General features: G+C 41.4%; 1 protein-coding gene across 6 annotated transcripts in view; it reads left to right on the plus strand.

The window, feature by feature from the left end:
• Positions 1-25712, plus strand: part of herc1 (HECT and RLD domain containing E3 ubiquitin protein ligase family member 1) — an 85457-nt gene that overhangs the window by 1554 nt on the left and 58191 nt on the right. For all 6 annotated transcript variants that reach the window (XM_049718036.2, XM_049718038.2, XM_049718040.2 and 3 more), the window contains exons 2-24: positions 1080-2056; positions 3845-3940; positions 6536-6730; positions 7706-8017; positions 8310-8406; positions 9015-9158; positions 9905-10032; positions 10434-10578; positions 10733-10904; positions 11615-11749; positions 12011-12176; positions 12725-12850; positions 12978-13199; positions 14139-14291; positions 15314-15446; positions 17240-17431; positions 18569-18793; positions 18942-19115; positions 20426-20540; positions 20629-20749; positions 22575-22746; positions 23932-24274; positions 25407-25527. In XM_049718036.2, coding sequence (XP_049573993.1) covers positions 1106-2056; positions 3845-3940; positions 6536-6730; positions 7706-8017; positions 8310-8406; positions 9015-9158; positions 9905-10032; positions 10434-10578; positions 10733-10904; positions 11615-11749; positions 12011-12176; positions 12725-12850; positions 12978-13199; positions 14139-14291; positions 15314-15446; positions 17240-17431; positions 18569-18793; positions 18942-19115; positions 20426-20540; positions 20629-20749; positions 22575-22746; positions 23932-24274; positions 25407-25527 — 4638 coding nt within the window. In that variant the 5' untranslated portion in view covers positions 1080-1105. The remainder of the gene's footprint in view (positions 1-1079; positions 2057-3844; positions 3941-6535; positions 6731-7705; positions 8018-8309; positions 8407-9014; positions 9159-9904; positions 10033-10433; positions 10579-10732; positions 10905-11614; positions 11750-12010; positions 12177-12724; positions 12851-12977; positions 13200-14138; positions 14292-15313; positions 15447-17239; positions 17432-18568; positions 18794-18941; positions 19116-20425; positions 20541-20628; positions 20750-22574; positions 22747-23931; positions 24275-25406; positions 25528-25712) is intronic.

The raw sequence follows: 25712 nt of genomic DNA on the forward strand, positions 1-25712 counted from the left end.
ATATTTTTAATGATGTTTGCATACAATGACAGAAGGGGGGGGGGGGGGAATAAATGATTCATATCTTTTTTTTGCCAACATTAAATATGCAGCAATGTTTTTTTGTTTTTTTTAGGACAGCCGTGGCTTCCTCCATGCAGTCCTCCCATGAACACCATTCTTGGCCACCGTTTTACATATAGTAGCTTAAGGGTGTCATGATTTCTTGCTTTTAAATAGATGAGATCATTTTGCTGCTGCCATGTTATTAAGTGAAGATTAGTGAGCCCTTCCCAGAAGATGCCACACAAGCCTATAAGCCATAACATTACATATATAAGCAATGAGCTTGTATGTTTAGGGTCATGACTTGTTTATGTCCTCTGTAAAGCAGTAGAGTGTGATAGCTTCACTTTTGCCCTCTGGCGTTGTTGTTGATGTCACTACTATTTTAGGGTCTTACGTTAGGGTCTTTTACTAAAATCCAAATTTGAGATCCTAATCTAAAAGTAAATGTTTGCCATCATCTCATCTGCTGTATTCCCCCCAATCGGTTTATGTATCTGTTATGTAGTAATCCCGTGATCACAAAAATTGTTGTACTGGCTACAGCCGATGGTTTTGCTTTAGCACTGAATTATTTTTCATTTTTTCTCAATATTCACAGTGCAGTGTACAGTCACACAGTGCATGCAAAACCCAAATTGGCATCTGAGCTTAGGCATTTATCGCTTTACTGTTTGAATAATCAATCTCACGACCAGAAAAATGAAACCCCATTAATCACATTTGTTCCAAATACTCACAGGAATAGAGGGGGGATTTGTTTAGATAACATTTTGCTCATTTATCATTTGATCTCGAATGCATTTGTTTTCAGTCAGTAGTGAAAATAAAATAATTGTGCTCACTAGTCCGATCCTTTCAGCTGTACATGTGTCATGGGAACAATTTCCACTTAAATCCCATTTCAAGTTTGCACTGTGATTGGAGGGCAACCAGTCAAGATCACCCTTTGCCCTGAGTCAGTTATATGTTATAGTGATACCCTGATTTACACTCAACACTAACATTTTGCATTATGTGATTCACATTTCCAGGACTGATGGCTCCAGAGTGACGTGCCATGGCGTTAATGATCCCGCCAGTAAAACTCAAATGGTTGGAGCACCTAAACAGCTCATGGATCACAGAGGACAGCGAATCGATAGCCACGCGGGAGGGTGTTTCTGTCCTCTACTCGAAGCTCTTGGCCAACAAGGAGGTTGTACTGCTACCCCAGCAGGTGCTATGTCTAAAGGGTCCCCAACTGCCAGACTTTGAGCGTGAGTCCCTCTCCAGCGATGAACAGGAGCACTACTTGGATGCTCTTCTGGGCAGCCAATTGGCCTTGGCCAAGATGGTCTGCTCGGACTCTCCTTTTGCTGCTGCCCTGCGAAAGCGTGTCTTGGTTCTTCAACGTATATTCTATGCACTTTCCAACAAGTATCACGACAAGGGAAAGGTCAAGCACCAGCAGCACTCTCCAGAGAACAACTCAGGCTCCAGTGATCTGCACTGTGTCAGTGAGCGGCCTCGCTCTAGCACCGATGCACTCATTGAGATGGGCGTTCGCACCGGCCTCAGCCTTCTGTTTGCGCTGCTGCGACAGAGCTGGATGATGCCTCCTCCACCAAGCCCTTGTGGGGGACCCGGTGCCAACTTAAACTTGTGCAATGATGTCATTCGTACGGCCATTGATGTAGTTAGTTCCCTGCCACCCCTTTCTCTGGCCAATGAGAGTAAGATCCCTTCAATGGGCCTGGACTGTCTGGCCCAGGTCACAACTTTTCTCAAAGGAGTTACTATGCCAAACTCTGGGGCAGATATTTTAGGTCAACGGCTAGCTTCAGAGTTACTGCTAGGACTCGCCTCCCAGAGGGGTTCCCTTCGCTACTTGCTCGAATGGATTGAGATGGCACTGGCAGCATCAGCTGTGCTTAGTACTATGGAACATAGTAAGGTGCTACAGAGCCAGGACGGTCTCATTGGCTATGATTGTTTCATGAACATCCTAATGCAGATGAGACGCTCATTGGTAAGTAAATGAATGGGTAGAATAAATGTTTTGTGGCTTTAGTGTGTTGTAGCCCCTCTACTGATAAGCAGTGAAGTGGGAGTTAGCCATATTTGTTCAAACAATCATTAGGACTTGACAGAAGTATAGTGACGCCACTTCGCGCGTCACCTATTGCGGCTTCACTATTTTGCGGCTATGTACGTGACGGGAGAACGGCGTTTAAATACACGCTGATAGCACGGGGAAGGCCTGTGAGCAATGTGCTGACTGAGGACTAGCGCCGGGGGTATAGGAGGAGATCACGTGATAATATTATGTGTTCTTTTATTTACTGTAAAGGTACAATACATGTACAGAACAGTGTGGGAATGGTAACTAAGGGAATGGGAAAGGTTTAAGTAGCATAAAAGTGTCGGGGAGGGTTTATAAAGCCTTAATATAGTGTATAGGACCACAATGCAACAGGAGATTCATGTGCTACTGTGACTCACTTTGGTTTCGCTCAGCATGACCTCCCTCGGGTTAGTGTAGTGTGTTAATCCTGAATGGTGGACACTTTGCATTGCTTGACAAGTAAACCAATGGTTAAAATAAACCTGCAATACAACTTTACCCTCTAGCGACCAACAATAAACACTATGTGCTGTTAGATTCAATCCAGTTGTGTATGATTACATACATAAATACATATACAGTTTCTATTTTGTGGATCTTCGTTTATTGCGGGTGGTTCTGGAATGGATCTCCCACAATAAACGAGGGATCAATGTACTTGATAAATATCTGTGAACAAAAATCTGATGGTTCTGTGCCCATCTTGTTTTCACATTTATAATGCAAGAATTCACCTCACCTGAGGAAAAACAACCAATCATTGAGAGAAATTGTTAAGCCTTTGTTGTACACTCATTGGAGGGATACCTCGAATGCCTCACAAAAACATTATTTAAACCAAATAGCATTTAGTGTTATAGTTGGTCTCGATCAGGAATTAGGTGTTTTTCTTACGTAAAAAGGTAACACGTCAGCACAAAGTCGGTGGGGTGTGTCGGTTCGTGCGTGACAAATGATGATGACATAGGCGTCTAGGGCTGTGACTATCGAATAATTTTAGAATAAATTCTATCAAAGAATCAGATACAATCTTATTTTGCATTGAAGTGTATTACGAAAGTACTATTTGCCCAATTACTGTTTCCCGTTTAATTTGTGCTTACGGTTAAGTATTGTTAAGTGATAAAACACAACTGAACAAAAAGAAAGCAATGTCACACAAGAGGGACTATTGTTGTACTCACCAGCCTTTTTGAATTTGATTCAGTTCCTGGTTCAGTCATTGTTTCTCAAAGTAAAAGCAGATGTTGCAAAGTTCCTATTTTGATTACACACCAATGATAATACATCTGCTTTCATGAAATACTGTAAAAATCAGAATAACGACTGTTGATAGTCTGAAATTAGAGCACTGGGAAGATTTAAAGTTAAACAATGTTCTAAATGATTACTTGAGTATTAAAATTGTTGTTTTATTGGGTGGTGTGCCGTTCTTTATATCCAATTTAAGCCATGGACGATCATTATTTATCATGTGCTACTGTCAAGTCATAATGACTTTTAACAAATACTACAAATTATTATTATTAATTTATTTTGAATTGAAAAGCCTCTTTAAGGTACACCATTTGTCAACCACTACAACTGAGTTGCCCCGTTTACTCAGATTAGAACTGGACAGTATAACCTTGTTTGTTAGCGTGGTAAGATCCATATAATCATAAAATGTCATCTGTGAATTTGATCTTTCAGGGCTCTTCAGCAGATCGCAGTCAATGGAGGGAACCTACACGGAACCCTGATGGGCTATGTTCATTGTATGAGGCAGCACTCTGTCTTTTTGAAGAAGTAAGACAATGCATTTTAATTCACCTGTCTATCACTGTGCATACATATATATTTACGGCCTGGACTCACCCCTATAATTTCCATTCGACACTCGTGGCGACACCGAATCACGTCCGAGTGGATCCGTTGTTTCGGAGAGGGTATAACCCAGAAACTAAATAAAAAATTGCCCTGAAATTGCAGAAAACCTATGATGCTTTATCTACATCAGGGGTGCCCAATACGTCGATTGCGATCGACCGGTCGATCGCCTGGCCACGACTGGTCGATCGCGTGACTTTAAAATGTTTTTGTTTTTTTTTCGCACTTGACCCGTGTGCAAACAACGGCGCTAACAACACAACACTAACACGCTAGCTCGCGAGTTCCCTCCAATTGTCAGAACCCTGTTTTTTCTCTTAAACTTAAGAAAGGGTATAAAAAGGGCAGCTGAACATAGTAAAAAGATAAAAAAAAAAAAAAAGTATCACTTTCATAAGGAATGGGAGGACTTTTTTTTCCCGATGACATATATACGTATATATATATATATATATATATATATATATATATATAGTTCCATGTGTGATCATTTGGACTTCCGAAAATTACGTCAGCTATATATATATATATATATATATATATATATATATATATATATATATATATATATATATATATATATATATATATATATATATATATATATATATACATTTTTTTTTTTTTTTTTGTGGCTAGATCTTTGTGACTTGGTCATTTCAAAAGTAGCTCGCGAGCTGAAAATGTTTGGGCACCCCTGATCTACACCATAACTTTTAAAAAGCCAAACATTCAATTATTTGAAAACATAATCAGCAGACAAATTGCTGCCGTTATATTCTAACTACGAGTTGTTGGTGTCGTCTGTTTTTTCTTTTTCTAAATGTATAATCGTCCCACATTTTAGGTTTGTTGCGTGGACATCGGGGACAGTGCCTCTGGATTGGCAGACTGGGGTGGTGGTTCCCCTCTTTAAGAAGGGGGACCGGAGGGTGTGTTCCAATTACAGGGGAATCACACTCCTCAGCCTCCCTGGTAAGGTCTATTCAGGGGTGCTGGAGAGGATGGTCCGTCGGGAGGTCGAACCTCGGATTCAGGAGGAGCAGTGTGGCTTTCGTCCTGGCCGTGGAACAGTGGACCAGCTCTACACCCTCGGCAGGATCCTCGAGGGTGCATGGGAGTTCGCCCAACCAGTCCACATGTGTTTTGTGGACTTGGAGAAGGCGTTCGACCGTGTCCCTCGGGAGGTTCTGTGGAGGGTGCTTCGGGAGTACGGGGTGCCGAGCCAACTGATAAGGGCGGTTCGGTCCCTGTATCACCGATGCCAGAGTCTGGTCCGCATTTCCGGCAGTAAGTCGGATTCGTTCCCAGTGAGGGTTGGACTCCGCCAAGGCTGCCCTTTGTCACCGATTCTGTTCATAATTTTTATGGACAGAATTTCTAGGCGCAGCCGAGGCGTTGAGGGGGTCCGGTTTGGGGACCTCAGCATCGCGTCTCTGCTTTTTGCAGATGACGTGGTGCTGTTGGCTTCTTCAGGCCGTGATCTCCAGCTCTCGCTGGAACGGTTCGCAGCCGAGTGTGAAGCGGTCGGGATGAGGGTCAGCACCTCCAAATCCGAGTCCATGGTCCTCGATCGGAAAAGGGTGGAATGCCCTCTCCGGATCGGGGATGAGATCCTGCCCCAAGTGGAGGAGTTCAAGTATCTTGGAGTCTTGTTCACGAGTGAGGGGAGGATGGAGCGTGAGATCGACAGGCGGATCGGTGCAGCGTCGGCAGTAATGCGGACCCTGTACCGGTCCGTTGTGGTGAAGAGAGAGCTGAGCCAAAAGGCAAAGCTCTCAATTTACCGGTCGATTTACGCTCCTACCCTCACCTATGGTCACGAGCTATGGGTCGTGACCGAAAGAACGAGATCTCGGATACAAGCGGCCGAAATGAGTTTTCTCCGCAGGATGTCCGGGCTCTCCCTTAGAGATAGGGTGAGAAGCTCGGTCATCCGGGAGAGACTCGGAGTAGAGTCGCTACTCCTCCACGATGAGAGGAGCCAGATGAGGTGGCTCGGGCATCTTATCAGGATGCCTCCTGGACGCCTCCCTGGGGAGGTGTTCCGGGCATGTCCCACCGGTAGGAGACCCCGGGGACGACCCAGGACGCGCTGGAGAGACTATGTCTCTCAGCTGGCCTGGGAACGCCTTGGGATCCCCCGGGATGAGCTGGATGAAGTGGCTGGGGAGAGGGAAGTCTGGGAGTCCCTCCTAAAGCTGCTGCCCCCGCGACCCGACCCCGGATAAGCGGAAGAAGATGGATGGATGGATGGATGATTGTTTCATTTAAATTAAAAAAATAAAGCTCCTCCTAATTAGAGTGCAGCTCCTCTACCCTACTGAAAACTGTTCTGCAAAGAAAATTTCATTAGAACCTTGTACATAACATACATACATACATACATAACATATTCATTTATGTGTATGTATGAATCCAGCTTGCGTATATTTTTTTTGCAAAATCGTGATGCAAGTTACTCTGAAAGTCTATTTGTAGGACATTCACCTAATTGTAAAGTTTTTCTTCCAGGTATGTCGAATGGCATCCGACTACTCTCGCACATGTGTTAGTCCAGACAGCATCCAGACAGGTGAAGCACCTGTAGTATCTGAAACCTGTGAGGTTTATGTGTGGGGAAGCAACAGCAGCCATCAACTCATAGAAGGTACACAGGAGAAAATCCTGCAACCTAAGCTGGCTCCCAGTTTTGCTGATGCACAGACGGTAAGGAAAACATACAATATTTGCTCTGGTGCACTTTGTACACTCAGTGGTACCTTGACTTCTGCACTGACTTCTGGTGCTGAGTTAAATTTTGCTTTTCAGCTTCGGGATCATAAGGGCTGTTGGTCTGTCTTTGCTACTTGCTTGCTTCAATACAATGTGGTGCTCTGTTTGTAATGACCCATAGCCCTGCTGTGATCATAGGAATAAAACTCTGCGCCCCTGTACTGTGAAGCTAAGTTTGTTTCTTCAGATGACAAAATTTCGTACAAACATGATACCCACCCAGCCCTGCTAGCAAGAGCTCAGCGGATGGAGCCCTTGAAGGGAAAGCGCAATCCTTTTTAACTTCTTATAGGGACAGTATGTAGAATCTTGTACCATCTAGTGGTGAACTAATATGTGAATGCCAGAACTTAAGTTTGAAGTGCGTGCATTTTGAAGCATGTGCTTTGTTGTCACAAAGAGACCACATGTTGCTAACCTGCCACCAATTTCTGCAACAGAGGTTCAGTCATAATGTCTTCAGCTCAGTGGCCTAGTGGTAGAGTGTCCGCCCTGAGACTGGAAGGTTGTGGGTTCAAACCCCGGCCGGGTCATACCAAAGACTATAAAAAGGGGACCCATAGGCTCCCTGCTTGGCACTCAGCATTAAGGGTTGGTATTAGGGGTTTAGATCACCAAATGATTCCCGAGCGTGGCACCGCTGCTGCTCACTGCTCCCCTCTCCCACAGGGGATGGATCAAAATCACATGGGGATGGGTTAAATGCAGAGGACAAATTTCACCACACCCAGATGTGTGTGCGACGATGATCATTGGGACTTTTTCATAAACGACTCATAGTATTCACTCAAGTGAAGAAGTGCATTGCGTTTGTTACACATGCTGCAATCATTGATCAAACAAGTTTGTGATCAGGTGATTGTTCATATGTTTTCTTGCTAAATACATTCACTGAATTTTCCTTAACAGATTGAGGCAGGCCAGTACTGCACTTTTGTAATCTCTTCTGATGGTTCTGTGCGAGCTTGTGGGAAGGGAAGCTACGGCCGCCTAGGCCTCGGGGACTCCAACAACCAGTCCACACTGAAGAAGTTGACCTTTGAACCCCACCGTGCCATCAAAAAGGTGTCGTCATCCAAGGGCTCGGATGGCCACACCCTGGCCTTCACTACGGAAGGTGAAGTGTTCAGCTGGGGTGATGGCGATTACGGCAAGCTGGGTCACGGGAACAGCTCGACACAGAAATACCCAAAACTTATCCAAGGACCGTTACAAGGAAAGGTAGGAGAGTTTCAGCCAGTTTACTTCAGTTTCAGTGACAAATTTAATCCCATTACATATTGAAATTACCATCCTGCTGTCCCTCTCGGTCACTTCCTGGATTCCTGTACTGATTCAAATGCAATCACGGTATATACTAGTTGCTACATAAAATTACAGATTATATTGTATTTTGTTGTTTTGAGCTGCATTCTATATTAGTTCCTGTGACATAAAAGAAAAGTAAACCAACTTGTGTATGGTGACCAGCATTGATAAATATATGTGAAGCTTTTTTCTTTTTTTACATGAGGTGGTGGTATGTGTATCTGCTGGCTACAGACACAGTGCTGCAGTCAGTGAAGATGGAGAGCTGTATACATGGGGGGAAGGTGATTTTGGAAGATTGGGTATGTCATTTATCTGAAACACACATTTAGAGAAGATGTTTTCCAACAACTGGTGCAAGTACACCACACATTATTGCAGCAGAAATAACACAGCACATTGTTTTTCTCCGCGTTGGGCTTTATGTCTTCTTGTATTGATTGCTTAACTTATATTTTTCATTTGAATGTTTAGATTTTTAATAGCTTTGCATTATGTTTCTCTAAACGTTTGACAAGTTTGTTTCGGCTAGGTTTTGTTATGCCGTCAGACGACACAAATGTAGCCCGCTAACGAGTTGATAGACGTGTCGCAGACAAACGTAGTGTATCGTAGCCGATTTTGAGTTGCCTTGACGTGTCGTGAAGTGTCAAACCGACGGAGAGTAGCTGCTCATCTACGGAAGTTTCATTGTGGATTGATGCACAAGAGCAGCTCAGCTGTTGTCTTTCTTTCAGAGCTACATTTTTTTCAGAAGATTTCCTGTCATATGTTTGAAGTATGAATTTAACGATACAATCATAAAGAAATATTTTTACGCAGATATTCTTGTCTGGCATTAATAGTAGTGGAAGAGAATGGTACTTGCCTTGTATAATACAGTCCATCATTTTGTCTCTTTTAAATGCAGGTCATGGTGACAGCAACAGCCGAAACATTCCCACCTTAGTCAAAGACATCAGCAATGTGGGAGAAGTGTCATGTGGTAGCTCTCATACGATTGCACTGTCAAAGGATGGCCGTACTGTTTGGTCATTTGGAGGAGGAGATAATGGTGTGTAAAAACATTTACCGTATTGTCCGAACTATAAGTTGCTCTGGAGTACAAGTCGCACACACCATAAATGCATAATAAAGAAGGAAAATACATATATAAGTCGCATTGGACTATAAGTCTCATTTTTGGGGGATATTTATTTGATAAAATCCAACACCAAGAACAGACATGTCATCTTGAAAGGCAATTTAAAATAAAAATAGAATAGAGGCAACAACAGGCTGAATAATTCTACGGTATGCTAACGTTACACGACACATAAACAACGAACTGAGAACGTGCCTGGTATATTAACATAACATACTAAGAGTTATTCAGACAACTAGAGCATAAATAACATGCTAACAAGTTTACCAAACCATTCGTGTCACTCCAAATCACTTAATCCAATGAAATCTTCATCATCTGTGTCACTTTTAAACAACTCCACTAACTCTGGAGGTAGAAGATACGGCGCTTCCTCTTCTACGTCGCTTACTTCGGACTCATCAACACAATTATCAACACAGGCTTAAAGCACCCTCTTGCGGTTTAGTGTGAAAAAAAACATGTGAAATTATATCATAATGTGTTAATAATTTCACACATAAATCGTTCCAGAGTATAAATCGCACCCCCGGCCAAACAATGGAAAAAAACAGCGACTTATAGTCGGGAAAATACAGTACACAATTGGATACTATGAACAAATCCTTTGGATGAGGAATACATTTATTATTAAAATCTAAATTGTTTTTCCTCAGGGAAACTTGGCCATGGTGACACTAATCGTGTTTACAAACCAAAAGTGGTAGAAGCCTTACAAGGGATGTTCGTCAGAAAAGTGTGTGCTGGAAGCCAGTCGTCTCTTGCCTTAACTTCAACTGGACAGGTAATGTGGACATACAGTGGGGGTAGTAGGTTCTTGTTCAAATTAGCCTGAGCTTCCAATGTTTCTTTTGAGCAACAAAATCACCAACATGGGTAAAAAGGTTTTTTAAAAATGTTTGTTACGAGCATCGCTCAAAAATTACTCAATTGATTTCCACAGAATTTCTTGAAGGTTTGTAAGATGGGCCTTAAAACCATTTAACAATCGTACTAAAAATACAATTAACATTGTGATGCTCAAAAATGGCAGCTGTTGCCACCCAAAGGTCTGGTTGAAGTCTTTGACCTATTACAGGCCAGGACATCCAGTCCTGTGAAAAAGTGTTTGCCGTCTTCTCGAATTCTTACTTTTTTAGCTTGTTCATCATGTGCCAATGTTCCTTGGCGTCACTGTGATCATAGGTGTATGCCTGGGGTTGTGGAGCTTGCCTGGGTTGTGGGTCCTCAGAGGCAACAGCACTCAGACCAAAACTTATCGAGGAATTGGCTACCACCAGGGTGGTGGACATCTCCATTGGGGACAGCCACTGTTTGGCCCTGTCGCATGGTATGTGTGAAGCAATACGAAATCCAAACGCCATATTCAGATAATTGCGCCTTTTGAATGCACTTAAATGATATAACATAAATTAACTGTAATACAGGAGCGTCTCTGGAAATTAAACTTTGTTCCTGCTCTTCATTCCAACTGACATCTATAGACAATGAAGTATATGCATGGGGGAACAACTCCATGGGCCAGTGTGGTCAGGGAAACTCCACAGGACCAATCACAAAGCCTAAAAAGATTATAGGCTTGGATGGGGTGACTGTGCAGCAGATTTCAGCAGGAACTTCCCATAGTCTGGCCTGGACAGCTCTTCCCAGAGACAGGTGGGCTAACAACTTTTTGTACCTTTCCTGTATTTACTCATGTTGGAGCATTTCTACCCACTCCTGTCAAAAAGTGAGGAGCTGGCCCCTGCAGACTAAACACACGTTCATTTTCTCAGAGCAGCTCCCCCTGCAACTTGAGTTTACTCGTGGCTGTTCTGATTTTGGTGCATCAAATAAATTATAAAAAGTTTTGACGTAGCCCCTGCAATGGGCTCAATAATTAATTTTTGGTACATTGAATGAGTATTTTCTATGTAGTTTTGAGATGTCCTACTTTGTGAGTGGTCACAAGGCGCACCTCGAGTCTACTGACAAACGTGTGTGAGTTCAGCGACTGCGGGGTTTTCGTAAACTCAGCAGCGTCTTACTTCGGGGTTAGAATAAGAGCCATTAAAATACCTCACATTTTGTAATACATTGCCACTTTGCCAAAGCAAATATCTAATCATATGTACACCTATAATTGACTGTGGAAAGTTTAAAATAGTATGATAGAGACCCTTTAATGGATTGACTTTGGGGTATGACAAGTGTTCATAACACAATAACACAGGTCTGCACTTCTTTAATTAATTTAATTGTATAGCATGCTGAAGCTTCTGACCTGTCAGTTTGTGGTTTATTAGAATTGTTCTCTTTTGGGTTTCATTTGCATTTGCTGACTCTCCGCCTGAAATTCATGACAAATGTGTTTTTTTGCACTTAAGGCAAGTGGTAGCCTGGCACAGACCCTATTGTGTCGACCTCGAGGAAAGCACCTTTTCCCACTTGCGCTCCTTCCTTGACCACTATTGTGATGGTATCAACAGTGAAGTTCCTCCTCTCCCCTTCCCTTCATCTAGGTAAATATGACTTAACCTCAATCAGACAAATAGTCTTGACATACTCTTGTAGGGAAGTTACTCTTCTAGATTTTATTTTGTGCCTGAGATTTTCTCCTGCCTTACACATGCTATCGCTAACAAGATAAGGAAAATGGCTCAACCACGCTCTATTTTACAGTTATATTGAGTGTACTGTGATTTGCGGCTATGTAAACGAAAATTTGAGGAACACTTTTTTAATAATATACACCCTCCTCTGAAAAAAAATTGTATTTTCAGGGAGCATCATAACTTTCTTAAGCTGTGCCTTCGGCTTTTATCCAATCATCTGGCTCTGGCACTTGCCGGGGGAGTAGCTACAAGTATTTTAGGTCGGCAAGCCAGGCCACTGCGGAATCTGCTCTTCAGACTGATGGACTCTTCTGTGCCAGATGAGATTCAAGAGGTAAAACAAGATCAAAACATGACATGTTTGTTTGTTTATTAATATATATTTCAACAACTCACTATACTATCTCTGACTACATTTACATGCAGTCAATTCTCAGGTTAAGCTCAAGATTGTATATCTCGTTTGCATACCTGAAAGGACAAATTCACTCACAAATTTAAATATCCCGATTGGAACAGCAACACACGCAAACACCAATAGACGTCATTTCCGCTTGTTCTTTTCCACCGTCAATACAACTCATTATATTCATGTCTGTCTCTCCCACACTCTTGTGCTCTCACTCTCGCTTTCTCACACGTGCTCTCTCTTGCTCTCTCGCAGTCTATCGCGTTGAAGGTATATTCAACACAGTTCTCCCAGAGTTGTCTACAATTCAACATGTATAGTACTAATGATATTGAATTGGAGATATTTGAGGTGACTGGGGTCAAATGCTAAATTGACACACTTCTTAAGTCACTTATGATATCTATACATGTTTTGATCTTCTGTCCTTTCATGATATTTGATACCTATTTATTTGCATTTTTCCCCATCAGGCAGTAATTGAGACACTTTCAGTGGGTGCAACCATGCTGCTGCCTCCACTAAGAGAGAGGATGGAGCTTCTTCATTCCTTGCTTCCTCAGGGTCCTGACAGATGGGAGAGTCTGTCCAAAGGACAGGTACCCTATGCCGCGTAATGCACAGATGGTTTGACACAAGTTGATGTCAACAAAAGACAGCAATAAGATGATCAAAGAAATATCATCTTTCAGTATAGCTCTTAACCAAGTTTGTCTATTGCCACAGAGAATGCAGCTTGACATCATCCTGACCAGTCTCCAAGACCACACGCATGTAGCCTCACTTCTGGGTTATAGCTCTCCTGCTGATGGTCCTGAGGCGCTTAGCTCTGGTCTGGGATTCACGGCATCCCCAGACCCAAATCACAGTGGCACTGCAGGCCATCCTGACACCCATCTAGCAGAAATCCTCATGAAGACACTCCTGAGGAATCTTGGTTTCTATACTGTAAGTAGTGGAGATGGTAGGGTATGTTTAACAAAGCTAGATTTCTTTAACGCGCAATAGAACACTGATATATATGACACTGTTCACCCCAAAAAAAAAAAAAGCATAATAAATTTCCACTTTTCTGACATTCGAATGAATTGTGGTTCAAGGAACATACTTGCCAACTCTGGCTTATGAGAAATAGGGATAATTTTTTTTTTTTTTTCATCAGCGTATCAGCCCAAGCAGGGGCATTGCTAGGCATAAAGCTCTACTGATGCAGAGGCCTTTTCATACAGTGGTTTGCAACCACAGGTCTGCAGCAGAGTACCAGTCTGTGGACCATCCAGTACCAGATCGCAGAGATTAAGAAACACGCACGCATACACACAAATTGTGTAGCGGAGCATACAGCAAGGTTAATACGTTTTTGCAGAGGTAAACATTCCGACTCAGTGGTCCATCGTGGTCACACGGTTCACCCATTTTGCGTACAAACGATGAGAAAGTTAAAGAAAGGACGGACTGAGGACAGGCGGAAGTGGGTTTTTGTCCATCCGTGTAATTGTTGCCAACAGGGTGAAATGTCGACAGACCTCTCAGTAAATCTCTGACGAACGCCCATTTCACTGACGCCCAGTCTTTGTTATGCTACGTTTACTAGGTGCAAGAAATGAACTCACATGCAAATTCATGAATGAAGGGAAACACTGCGGTTGGCTGCGAGACTGAGAGCCGTGTCGCATCACATTCCCCAAAATGTAAATTGTTTACTTCACTGTAAATTTGTGAGATTGGCGGGAAGAGTGACTGATCCGGAACCATATGGGAGATAACGTTGAAATTCAGGAGTGTCCCACATGAATAGGGAAAGTTGGCAAGTACTGTGTGCTCAAGGTATCGCTTCTACCTGAAACAAACACAACGCCCCATTTGTGATCATTTGTTACTATGCAGGATCAGGCTTTTGGTGAGCTGGAGAAAAACAGTGACAAGTTGCAGCAGGACATGTCCTCCTCTGATAGCAGCCAACCAGCTCATCTCCACCAACTCCTTTGCTCTTTGCAGAAACAACTATTAGCCTACTGCCACGTCAACCACGTAACTGAGGTATTAATACTCAACAATTTGTTTTTTTGCATTCTTTATGCCAGTGGTCCCCAAAAACTCCCCACTCTGTTGATTACCCTCCAAAGGGCAATATAAGTAAAGCTGGGTAATTACACAAGTCTTTCACTCTCTAGCATCAGCAGCAAGTTAGCAATATTTCCTTTGTCCAAACAGGAGGTCTGCTGTCCCATTTGAATCAGGTGTGTTGCAACAGAGACACATATACGTATAACAGGCAGGACAGCAACTCTCCATTTCATACAAGCATCTCTGTTAATATATTTTTCTGTCTTTGTATTGCCACTAAAATTTAATTTTGTTTTGTTTTATTTTGAGTTTTCTCCCTTGCTGCTGCCACTCTTTTTCTTTACTATTCCTTATCTACACATTCATCTCTTACGATTGTGTGCAGCCATGTATGTCTAACTGCCACCCTCTACTCAGCCGGGAAGTGAAAAAAAAAAAAAAATCCTCGTTAACTTCAAAGACCCTGCTGACAGGCTGGGTCTTTGCAAGCATCCATCATATTGCTGTGGGACCCATGAATGAATGAACGAACGAACGAACGAATTAATAGTTGTTTGTCTGTCCATGTATGCCCTGAGATTGGCTGACAACCAGTTTAGGGTGTCCCTTGCTAACTGCCCAAAGTCAACTGGGATAGGCTGTAGCATGCCCGCAACTCTCATGAGCAAAAGCGGTTCAAATAATGGTTGGATGGATCGACTTTGTAAACACGTGGATCTTAAAAATTGTCGACCCATGCTCAGTCTTAATGTGATTGGGTGAATAAGTTGTGGGACAGGGCATGTGTAGCCAAAGATGAAGTAGTGAGTGAGTCAGCAAGGTTGTCATCTATTAATCGTATTCGATCGTACTCGCGCCGACAAAAATTCTGAGATCATTTAACTCCTACTGTAAATAGGTTGGGACTTTTTGGGTTGTGTACACATTTAAATAGTGCTTCTCACATCTGGTGCCATAAATATATCAATAACGCTGTATGCATTTTGATTCTCCAGAACTCCAGCAGTGTTGCTCTGCTCCATAAGCATTTGCAACTTCTTCTACCTCACGCCACAGATATCTTCTCCCGTTCAACCACTTTGATTAAAGAGAGTTCCTGGAATAGCAGTGTACACGAGAAGTTACAAGGTATAACTGAGTAATCAATCACTTTTACAACAAGGTTGAAGCAAAAGTCAAGTCAAAAATGTTCTTTTTAATAATATGATCTAATATGTCCCACTAGTCCAAACATGGCTTTCTGATTACTATTGCATTGTGGAATATGAATTAAACAGCAAAATCCACTCATTTTGCCCCTCGACTAAAATTGACATCACTGTGCCTAATGGTTCGGCTTGCGAATGTTACATGATCAGACCTAGAAAAAAGGGTGAGCTGTGATTGGTTGTTACCGAGCACTTGGGCACTGTGATGTTGGTTAACAAAATTCATCTTCTCTTATTGACAATGGTTTTCCTTTTCCTGTTTTAAGACAATGTGGTAAAATGTTTCATTTACCTTGTTTTGGCTCGTTCTATCACCTTCCTCAGAAGTTCTCAGCTTAGCACTTATCTTTTTTATCAGCTGATGATTTTGTATGTCGCCTGGTGGTCTTTGGAGAAGTAAATCCCAAGTGTGCGATAGCATAAAAGTTCCTTCATGCCTGTTGAACGTGTCCATATGCCATTTTCTGATTTCTATTGCTTTGATCCTGGGATATCATTTTCAGTCGACAGCAAGGACAATATAGCCCAACCCTGAGATGGATAAAATTGCTTGCCTTTTGAGGCTTAATTCATATTCCACACACTCTATATCACAGGTGTCAAACTCAAGGCCAGGGGGGCCAGATACGGCCCGCCACATCATTTTATGTGGCCCGCGAGGGCAAATTGTGCATCAAATTCGTGTGTCATTACTAGAATTGCAAATTGTCTTCACTTTTAATATATATTTTTTAAATATTTGACCAGTTCTTACTCGTCTGATTTGAAAACGTGTTATTTTTCAGTTTGTTTTGTAGCTTTTACTGTATATAATATGAGGTGCTCATACATTTATTTGGGTTGACAGTCATAATGGCCCTCCAAAAGAAGCCTACAATGTGACTACAATGTGGCCCGCGAAAAAAATGAGTTTGACACTCCTGCGCTACACTTTTCTAGAATTTTCTTAAAATAACATCACTAGGAGTTTTATGAAATTACCGTAATTTCCGGACCGCACCAGCTAAAATTCAGGGATATTTTAGTTTTTTTCTTACATAAGCCGCGCCGGACTATAAGCCGTACGTGCACATGAGTTTTTTACAAAGAAAGACAGTACACGGAAAGCCGTAAAAATTCATAAGTACGCCGCGCCGCCATTTAAGCCTGAGGGTTCAAAGTAACCTTCTCAATAAAATGCATTAAAAGTTCACATTCATTACAACTTGTTTTTGGTGAGCAAAATGTCAGAAGAATTGAATTTAAATGCTGATTGATTGGGTTTTAATACAATGCAGATGGTCCAAACAGCGCCACTGCTTTGTGTAATCTCTGAGTCACATGGCAGAGTAAGAGAAAGGGTTTAGAGCCCTTTGACACAGGTCACCTAGCGTGCATTCCTACTAAAGCTCATAATAGTCATAAGCAACACAGCCAGAATAAGCAGCAGCCATAGTAGTGTTTCAAAATAGTATTTTTGTTGTTTTTTTCTTCAAGATACCGCACAACAGTGGTCCACAGCCTTTTTGCGAGTGTATAAAAGTGATCACGTCATCACAAAAATCACGAAAAAAAATCTTATATAAGCCGCACCTGACTATAAGCCGCAGGGTTCAACATTTTGGAGAAAAGTCGCGGCTTATAGTCCGGAAATTACGGTAGGCAATGTTTTGAAGCGCTCCAGAAATGTACTTATGAGCGTTCTTGATTTCAACGCATCTCTCTCCTTTCCAGATGTAATTTTTGTGTCAGCGGCAGGCAGTATGCTGTGCCAGATAACCAACTCATTGCTGCTTCTTCCTGTGTCTGTGGCGAGGCCTTTGCTAAGCTACCTCCTTGACCTGTTCCCTCCACTGGACCGGCTAAACAGGCTGTTGCCTGCTGCCTTCCCTCTGGAGGACCAGGAGCTGCAATGGCCTCTTCATGGTACAAAATTTCACCAGCTCATTTCATACGATCAACTTATATTGTACTGTTTATGGTAGGCCGAGCTTAAATGTTGACTGTAATGTAGAATGCTCTTGCACTATCAAATAAGTCCTCAGAAGACACAGCACAAGATCGCTCGAGAGGTATGGGCCTGTCAACGTCACCCGTTCCAATATGGCGCCTGCATTAAAGGATCGACAGGGGGATTATTTCGGCAAATACAAGACTCGACACAAAAATGGGGTCAACAAATATTGACAAATCTTTGCTTTATACCCTTTACCCAGCAAGACCTCAATGTGGGACCTCCATAGGTACATTTTAAGAGGCACAGTAGACAAACGTTATCAGTGTTTGCGTCGCAAAATATGGAACCCCACCATCTGAACTGAAATAGCATGCGTAACTAGCGTGAAATCATTTATATATTTTGTTTTACATTCCTTGAATAAAAATGTCATGCTTGACACACAATTTGGTCGTCATAAAATAAAAATAAGTTTTTAAAAAGGTTAACATTGTAATATTCTGCGAACAAATTGAACTTTTGTGTCAATATACTCAAGATATCTCGTGTTAAGTATACATAAGTTACAATAGTAGAATGTGAGTGCCACCTCATAGAAGCAATGAGGTAACAATCATAACCTATTGTTTTATGGCAACGTATCATCACTTTATGGACAGCATGGTACTCAATTAAACAGTATTGTGTTGCATTGACACTGCCAGATTATTTGTAACAACTATTATTGTACCTGATACATTTTCAAAGTCAAAGTCAGCTTTATTGTACCATTGTGCCATTTACAGGTAGAATGGGGTTGTAATTGACTGGCTGTGATGTCACGAACAGGAAGTGGCTGCGACAGCTATTTTTCTCCACCAGAAATACATTCACACCAACGACAGCACAAATCTCAGTTGCGTTTTATTTGATCCCTGCAGTATGTCTGCAATATTGTAAGCAGTGAAATAAAATAAAGGGAAGGTACTGAAAACTCTAAGTGAGTCAGTGTTTGACCATGCAATTGGATCAAACCATTAGAGAATGACCACTACAAGTTAAGAAAATTTAATTGTCTTAGTATAATTTTTCTATTCAGCACAACTTTGCCTTCTCCAACTTCCTAGGTATGTCAGACTTTGCAGAGCCAGGTTCAGGAATGTCTCTTCCGCAGCCAGCACTCTCCTGGGTGTGGCTTGTTGACTTGGAGAGGACAGTAGCCTTGCTGGTAGGTCGTTGTCTTGGTGGGATGCTGCAGGGTGCCCCTGCCTCTCTGGAGGAGCAGGATACTGCTTACTGGCTCAAAACACCTATTTTCAGCAATGGCTTGGAGATGAACGTCCCACAGCTGGGTAAAGAGAGATCTACATTTATTCATTTACATATATTTTCTTGACTGGTAATCATCCTGTTTCTCTTCGCCGTGTTGCTACATTTAGTATTTTTCTATGCCAAATGATTATTACTATTTTTTTTTTTTTTTTACTTTGGTCCTTAAAGATGCTTCTATCAGCTCATTGCTGGAGGCGGCACTGTCGGACAATGAAGAACAGAAGCCTTTTGACTGCACAGTGCATCCTAACTTAAGTATCCTGGTAGATTTGGCTTTAGGCTCCTCCAAAGAACCTGCCAACAGCCTCTGGATCAGCATGCAAGACTATGCCATCAGCAAAGGTCTGTCAGATTAACCATGTCGTCACCTTCCTACTGTACAATAATGGCAATCTATGAATATAATGAATGTATAATAATATATTTATTATCATCCATGATGACTATATTCATTATGTCATTGTTTTTATTGGTGTTTAAAAAAAAAAAAAATACTTAGTGGCAATATAAGGGTCACGATACTTGTGGGCCTGTTCGAAAAATCCTCACCGGTCTAATGCGTCAAACTTTCTTTGTGGATATTGATATTAAAATTACAGTGATGTAAATTTGGAAGTGACAATATATTAAATATTTATATTAAAAATAATCGTAGGGGCACAACCACAATAAAACAAATTACTCCCAAAAGAAGTGAGCAAATTGGTTAAGACACTGCGCCAAATTTGAGATTTGATTTGTATCTTGATTTTTTGACCCATCTAACGTGATTGATGAATCCTAAGAGCCATATTATCCACAAGATCCAATACTGAGGTTACCAAATCAAACCCCTCAAGATGATTCTTGTTTCTTTGTGTAAAATAATGGAACACACATTTATTATATTAATTCACAATGCTGAAAATTCATAATTTATTAATATAATGAACACATTTGTGAAAGTGTTTTCTTCCATGCACCACTTAAATTAATTTCAGGATGGTGTTTATAAGGTGAATCAACATATTTGATGTCACTTGTGGCTTATAGTCTGGGTCTTCTTGACTTCTCTATTCACATCTCTATTCTCAGTCAGGCAGACCAAAATACTCCCATACTGCTGACCTAAATGATTGGGAGGGTCCACTTCTGGATTGTTACCACTATTAGCCATGCTTATTCCTCTCCTCGTTTCCACTTCGCTTAGTTGAACTAGCATTAATAAGTTGTGGTAGCCACATATTCGAACCACTCTGGTCAAGTGCCTGTTACCGAAAAAAAGCGACATGCAATTAATTGGAAGAGACCTGCTCAAGAAAGCTTAGATGTAGGCTTATGTTTTTTTAATTAACCTAAAGTAAAACAAATGATATTTTGTCACGTCTGTATTTTGGGTGGAGGAACAGAAGAGTTGTGTTACAGTTCTGCCATGTCAAAGGTGACAAGTAGCGTGGTTTTGGTTTCAAATTCAATACATGTATTGGTAAAAGCTTACAATGTGTTATTTCGGAAGCGTGTATCAGACTGTTAGTCCTTGGCATTATTCAATCATCAAAATGTAGCTGTTTTAAAAAGGTTGATGACCTGAGATTATATGAATTTAGCTATAACTGCATGTTAGTGAAGTGATGTATCACATTGTGCTGACTGCGTTGTGCATTATTTTGCAGATTGGGACAACGCTTCTCTTAGTAATGAATCCCTGTTAGACACTGTTTCCAGGTTTGTTTTAGCAGCCTTATTGAAGCACACTGGGTTGCTCAAACAAGCACATGGAGAGGAAAGGTAATAAAAAAAAAAGATTGTGTTAAAAATAAGCCCAAAATAAATATGTTTTGTATTGTCAAATTCTTACATTTTGTCTTTCCTATAGAGACCAGCCATCAAAGTCCTTAGCAGAGATCTATCGCAGTGTTTATATCGTTCGAAATCGCCTGCTCGCATGCAAGAATATGGACTTCATTCAGACACGCTCTTCATCTCGAGAGAGGAGAGTAAGTTGCCATCACACAGCTACATGTCGATGATTCATGTGTATTTCCTCATTAGCGTCTCTGAAATTACATGTTTCACAATTCTCAGCTATGCTCGAGTTTATCGTTACCGTATTTTCCGCACTATAAGGCGCACCGGATTATAAGGCGCACCTTCAATGAATGACCCATTTTAAAATTTTGTCCATATATAAGGTGCACCGGATTATAAAGCGCACCTTCAATGAATGGCCCATTTTAAAACTTTGTCTATATATAAGGCGCACCGGATTATAAGGCGCACCTTCAATGATTGGCCCATTTTTAAACTTTGTCCATATGTAAGATATATTCCGTAATTTTCGGACTATAAGTTGCGTTTTCTTTCATAGTTTGGGTGGGTGGGGGCGATTTATAATAAGGATCGACTTATATGTGGGGTTTTTTTCGAAAATTTTCAAAAAAAAAAAAAAAGTGAAACCATGATAAACGAACCGCAATGTAGTAAGGGATTACTGTAATTTGAATTTCAAGTGACGTCAGCAGCACGACGCGGTGTGGCCCGGCGGTTGTTTACAAAAAGGACAAATATTGATCACAGGATGACAAAGATGACGAAGGGCCCCACGTACTACCGGCATCATTAGCGGCTTTGTTTCTAAGTGACACGGAGGACGAAGAGTTTGAAGGATTTAAGGATTTGGAGTGACACAGAAGGTTTGAAAAACTATTGTGGCTTTTACGCACGCCCGGTCCTACTCTACGGAGCTTTCTTTCACCTCCGTGGATTGAAGTTGGGGGCCGGCGCTTGGCCAGGTGGCTGTCCAGGGACGGTGGATGGGGCTCGGACATGGCTTTTACGCACGCCGGGTCCTACTCTATGGAGCTCTTTTTCACCTCCGTGGATGAAAGTCGTGGGCCGGCGCTCGGCCAGGTGGCTGTTCGGGGACGGTGGATGGGGCTCAGACATGGCTTTTACGCACGCCCAGTCGTATTCTATGAAGCTCTCTTCCACTTCCGTGGCTGGAAGTGCACGCCGCCACACGCCTGGAAGTTTGTTTTGTTAAATAAAGAGCCGTTTACCAAACCCACGTCTTTCCTTGTGCTTTGTTAACGCTACAATATAGTTTTATACTAGATCTGTGCAATAACGACGAGGCTGACGTCAGGGCGCTCGCGCGGCGTTGTTGACAAAGGACGAGGTATTTGATCGATGGATTTAATGATTTAGAGTGCACAGATGGTTTTATATTATTGCTTATATAATAGTTATTTGATATCTAATTTATATATCATTATATGGGCCTGTGGAATATTTTGAAGTGCAAGCGCCGTCAGCGGCGCGCACCCATTGTTGACAAAAGGACGATCGATGGATTTAATGAATTGGAGGGACTCAGATGGTTTTATAAACGTGTTATTTATGTAATCGTTTTTTTTTTAATAACTCTGAATGTTACGTCAGGCCCGTTCTCTTTGTCGAATAAATTTCCCCCCAAAATGTGACTTATGTTCCGGAGCAACTTATATATGGTTTTTTTTTCACGTTATTGTGCATTTTATGGCTAATGCGACCTATATTCCGGAGCGAATTTTAGTCCAAAAATTACGGTACATTCGACCCGCAGGCCAGACTTTGGACACGCCTGCTGTAGTGGCTCAACATTGGTGCACCTGATTATAAGGCTTTTTGAGAAAATTGGAGGTTTTTAAGTGCGCCTTATAGTGCGGAAAATACGGTACTCTGAATTGGGTGGATCGTCTTTTTGTCTTTGTGAAAGTTCACTAAGTTACATATTAAAACAAAAGGTTGAAGACTAACATGTTACATTCTTAATCTGGTAAGATTTCAGACAATCAGGACTCTTTAGACATGGATCCACAAGAACATTCATTTACCCGCACCATTGATGAGGAGGCTGAATTGGAGGAGAGAACTGACCGTGAGAGAGAAGAGGGCCATCAGGAGCAAGATGATGAAGACGAATACCGGGAACATGAAGTCATGACGGCTGGAAGTAAGTACATCACACATTTATCATGATATTAAAATGCAGAATCATGAATTTATTGGATTGTGCAATGCCACCAAATGATTCTAAAGTATGGGATGGTAATTTCCGCATCTTGTAGACATGACTAGCTTCTAGTACAGACTTGGTCATAGTACAGCCTAACAGACAAAATGGTTTTTATATACCAGAATTTATTCTGCTGGTATCAGCATGACCTATCATCAGTAAAGACATCTATGCAAGCCCAAGCCATGACATTACCTCCACCACGCTTCACAGATGAGCGTGTGTGTTTTGGATCATAAAGAGATCCTTTCTTTTGCCATACTTTGGCCTTTCCATCACTTTGGTAGAGGTTCTTATTGGTTTCATCAGTCCATAAACCTTTGCTGTAAAACTTGTGTGGCTCATTTCTTTACCTCTGCACAATCTGGCCTTCTAATTCTTTTTGCTGAAGAGTCAATTGCATCTTACGGTATGGCCTGGATATTTCTTCTCTCAAAGCCTTCGAACATTGAATTGCGATACCTTCCCCTCTGCCCTGCCCTGTCATCTTTAAGTATTTTTTCACAACACTCACAGTGGTGCTGTCATTATCTCCCGTCGATAACCTTGGCTGAATCTATTTCAATTTCTGTTGGTCACTAGAAGTAACTTCTTTCTTTTTCAAGACATCCCAGTTGTCCTGATTAACAATGTTTGTTATAGGTCTGATCGATTTTCTTCTCTCAGCTTTTTGCTTTTCTGCCATAGACAACTTTTCATAGCAACAAATGTAGTGAAACCCAAAGCCAAAACAAGCGCTAATGTTCAAGCAGTCATTCTGAAAAGTAACACCTGAGCAACTAGAACCACCCACCAGTCACATTCCAATACTTTTGCGGACTGGAAAGGTGAGTGGGTTCAAACAAAAGGTGCCTTGTCTTGAGTTGTCAAATACATCTTGATATAAATACCAGAAATTAAAAAGTGGAATTGTGATCTTTAGTCTTATATTCAAATGGCTTCAGTATACAACAAAACAAAGGACATAAGTTTGTGATTATCATCTACTATAAACCTGCGCATGTGGGTGTTGTGACACCATTAGACTGATACCGCGCATGAGTAAGTCTAAATAGTGCATTTTATGTCTATTGTTTTTTTGTGTAACCTAGTTTTATGTTTCTATGTGTGTGTCTCACGCAGAAATCTTTCAGTGTTTCCTCTCAGCACGAGACGTAGCACGCAGTCGGGACAGAGAGCGAGCTGCCAGCGTAGGCCTTGGATCCAGTTTGGTTTCTAGGAGTGGAGGAACAGGAACCAATGGAGGAGGAGAGGAGGATTTGATTCTGTCCCAAGATGGAAGAAGGCGCAGTACGATTCTCCCTGAAGGACAGGACTTGTACACAGCAGCTTGTAACTCTGTGATTCATCGCTGTGCCTTGCTAATATTGGGGGTTAGCCCTGTATTGGGCGAACTGACCAAGCAAAACCAAGAAGAGGGCCAAACCGCTGCTGGAACACAGGACTGTCTAAGCTTCATGACCAGGTTGAGTACAGTCGGTATGATAGGTGGAATATTGAGAAGTTTGAAATCAAGTGTCACTTGCAAAATATGGTTTACCAAAGCAACTTATTACCAAATGTGCCTATACACCAAATGTGCCTATACACTCGTATAGTAATCAGTGTTGTGGATGTAGTGAAACTTTTAAACTAGGCCATGAATGACAATAATACAGCATGATGGCAATGTTTTTTTCATTGTCATAATGCACGCACAATTCTACGAAATGCAAACAAACTGCAATACGTACACATGCAAATACTGTATATTGCCTGAGAGTAATTGATTGATTAGCTGTGAATAATCTCTATTTTAAATTGAGAACAAATAACTTTATGAATTAAAATTAGTGTATTTTCCAGACTATAAGTGGCTCTGGAGTATAAATCGCACCAGCCATAAAATGCATAGCATACAAGACAAAAACATACATATATGTCACGCCGGAGTATAAATCGCATTTTTGGGGGAAATTTATTTAATAAAATCCTTCATCAAGAATAGATATGTCATCTTGAAAGGCAATTTAAAATAAAAATAGAATAGGCAACAACAGCCGGAACGATACGGTATGCTAACGTTACATAAATACAGAAACAAGGAACTGAGAACATGCCTGACGTACCATATTAAGAGTTATTCAAATAACTATAGCATAAATAACATGCTAACAAGTGTATCGACCCATCTGCGTCACTCCAAATCATTAAATCCAACGAAATGTTCATCCTCTGTGTCACTTATAAACAACTCCGCTAACCCCGGAAGTAGAAGATGCAGCGCTTCCTCTTCTACGTGGCTTACGGCAAACTTATCGTCAGTTGCAGTTCCAATTATTCCACAGGCCTAGTGCGCCCTCATGAGGTTTAGTGTGAAAATAACATGAAATTATATGATGTGTTAATAATTTTGCACATAAATCGCTCCTGAGTACAAGTCATACCCCCAAAACTATGAAAAAAAACTGTGATTTATAGTCTGGAAAATACGGTAAGAAGTTAGCAATTAAATATTAAATTTAAAATTAACAAGTACTTTTGCCAAACCAGTAAACACGGCACTGTTGTTTGATTTCAAAAAATATGTATGGCATAACTATTTTTTGTGTTTGCAGGAGTGAGAGTCTGAGTGCAGAGAGCCGCTCAGTGCAAAGCAGTCCTAGCTACAGGCTGATGAAATCAAGGAGCGAGTCTGACCTCTCCCAGCCCGAATCTGATGAAGAGGGATATAATCTGGTACATAATCACTCAGTAGACAATGTACATCATACTAACATGTTCTTATACTTTATCTCTTATGTTTATGTAAAAATTGTCTTGATCTTGAAAGTATCTGTTTTCACAGTGTTTTTACATGTTTATCCTCAGCAGGGTATTTGCTGTGCAGTAATCTTTTAATCTGTGGATCTATTCATCAATGA

This window comes from Syngnathus scovelli, chromosome 4 (assembly GCF_024217435.2).
Source record: "Syngnathus scovelli strain Florida chromosome 4, RoL_Ssco_1.2, whole genome shotgun sequence".
Taxonomy (NCBI): domain Eukaryota; kingdom Metazoa; phylum Chordata; class Actinopteri; order Syngnathiformes; family Syngnathidae; genus Syngnathus; species Syngnathus scovelli.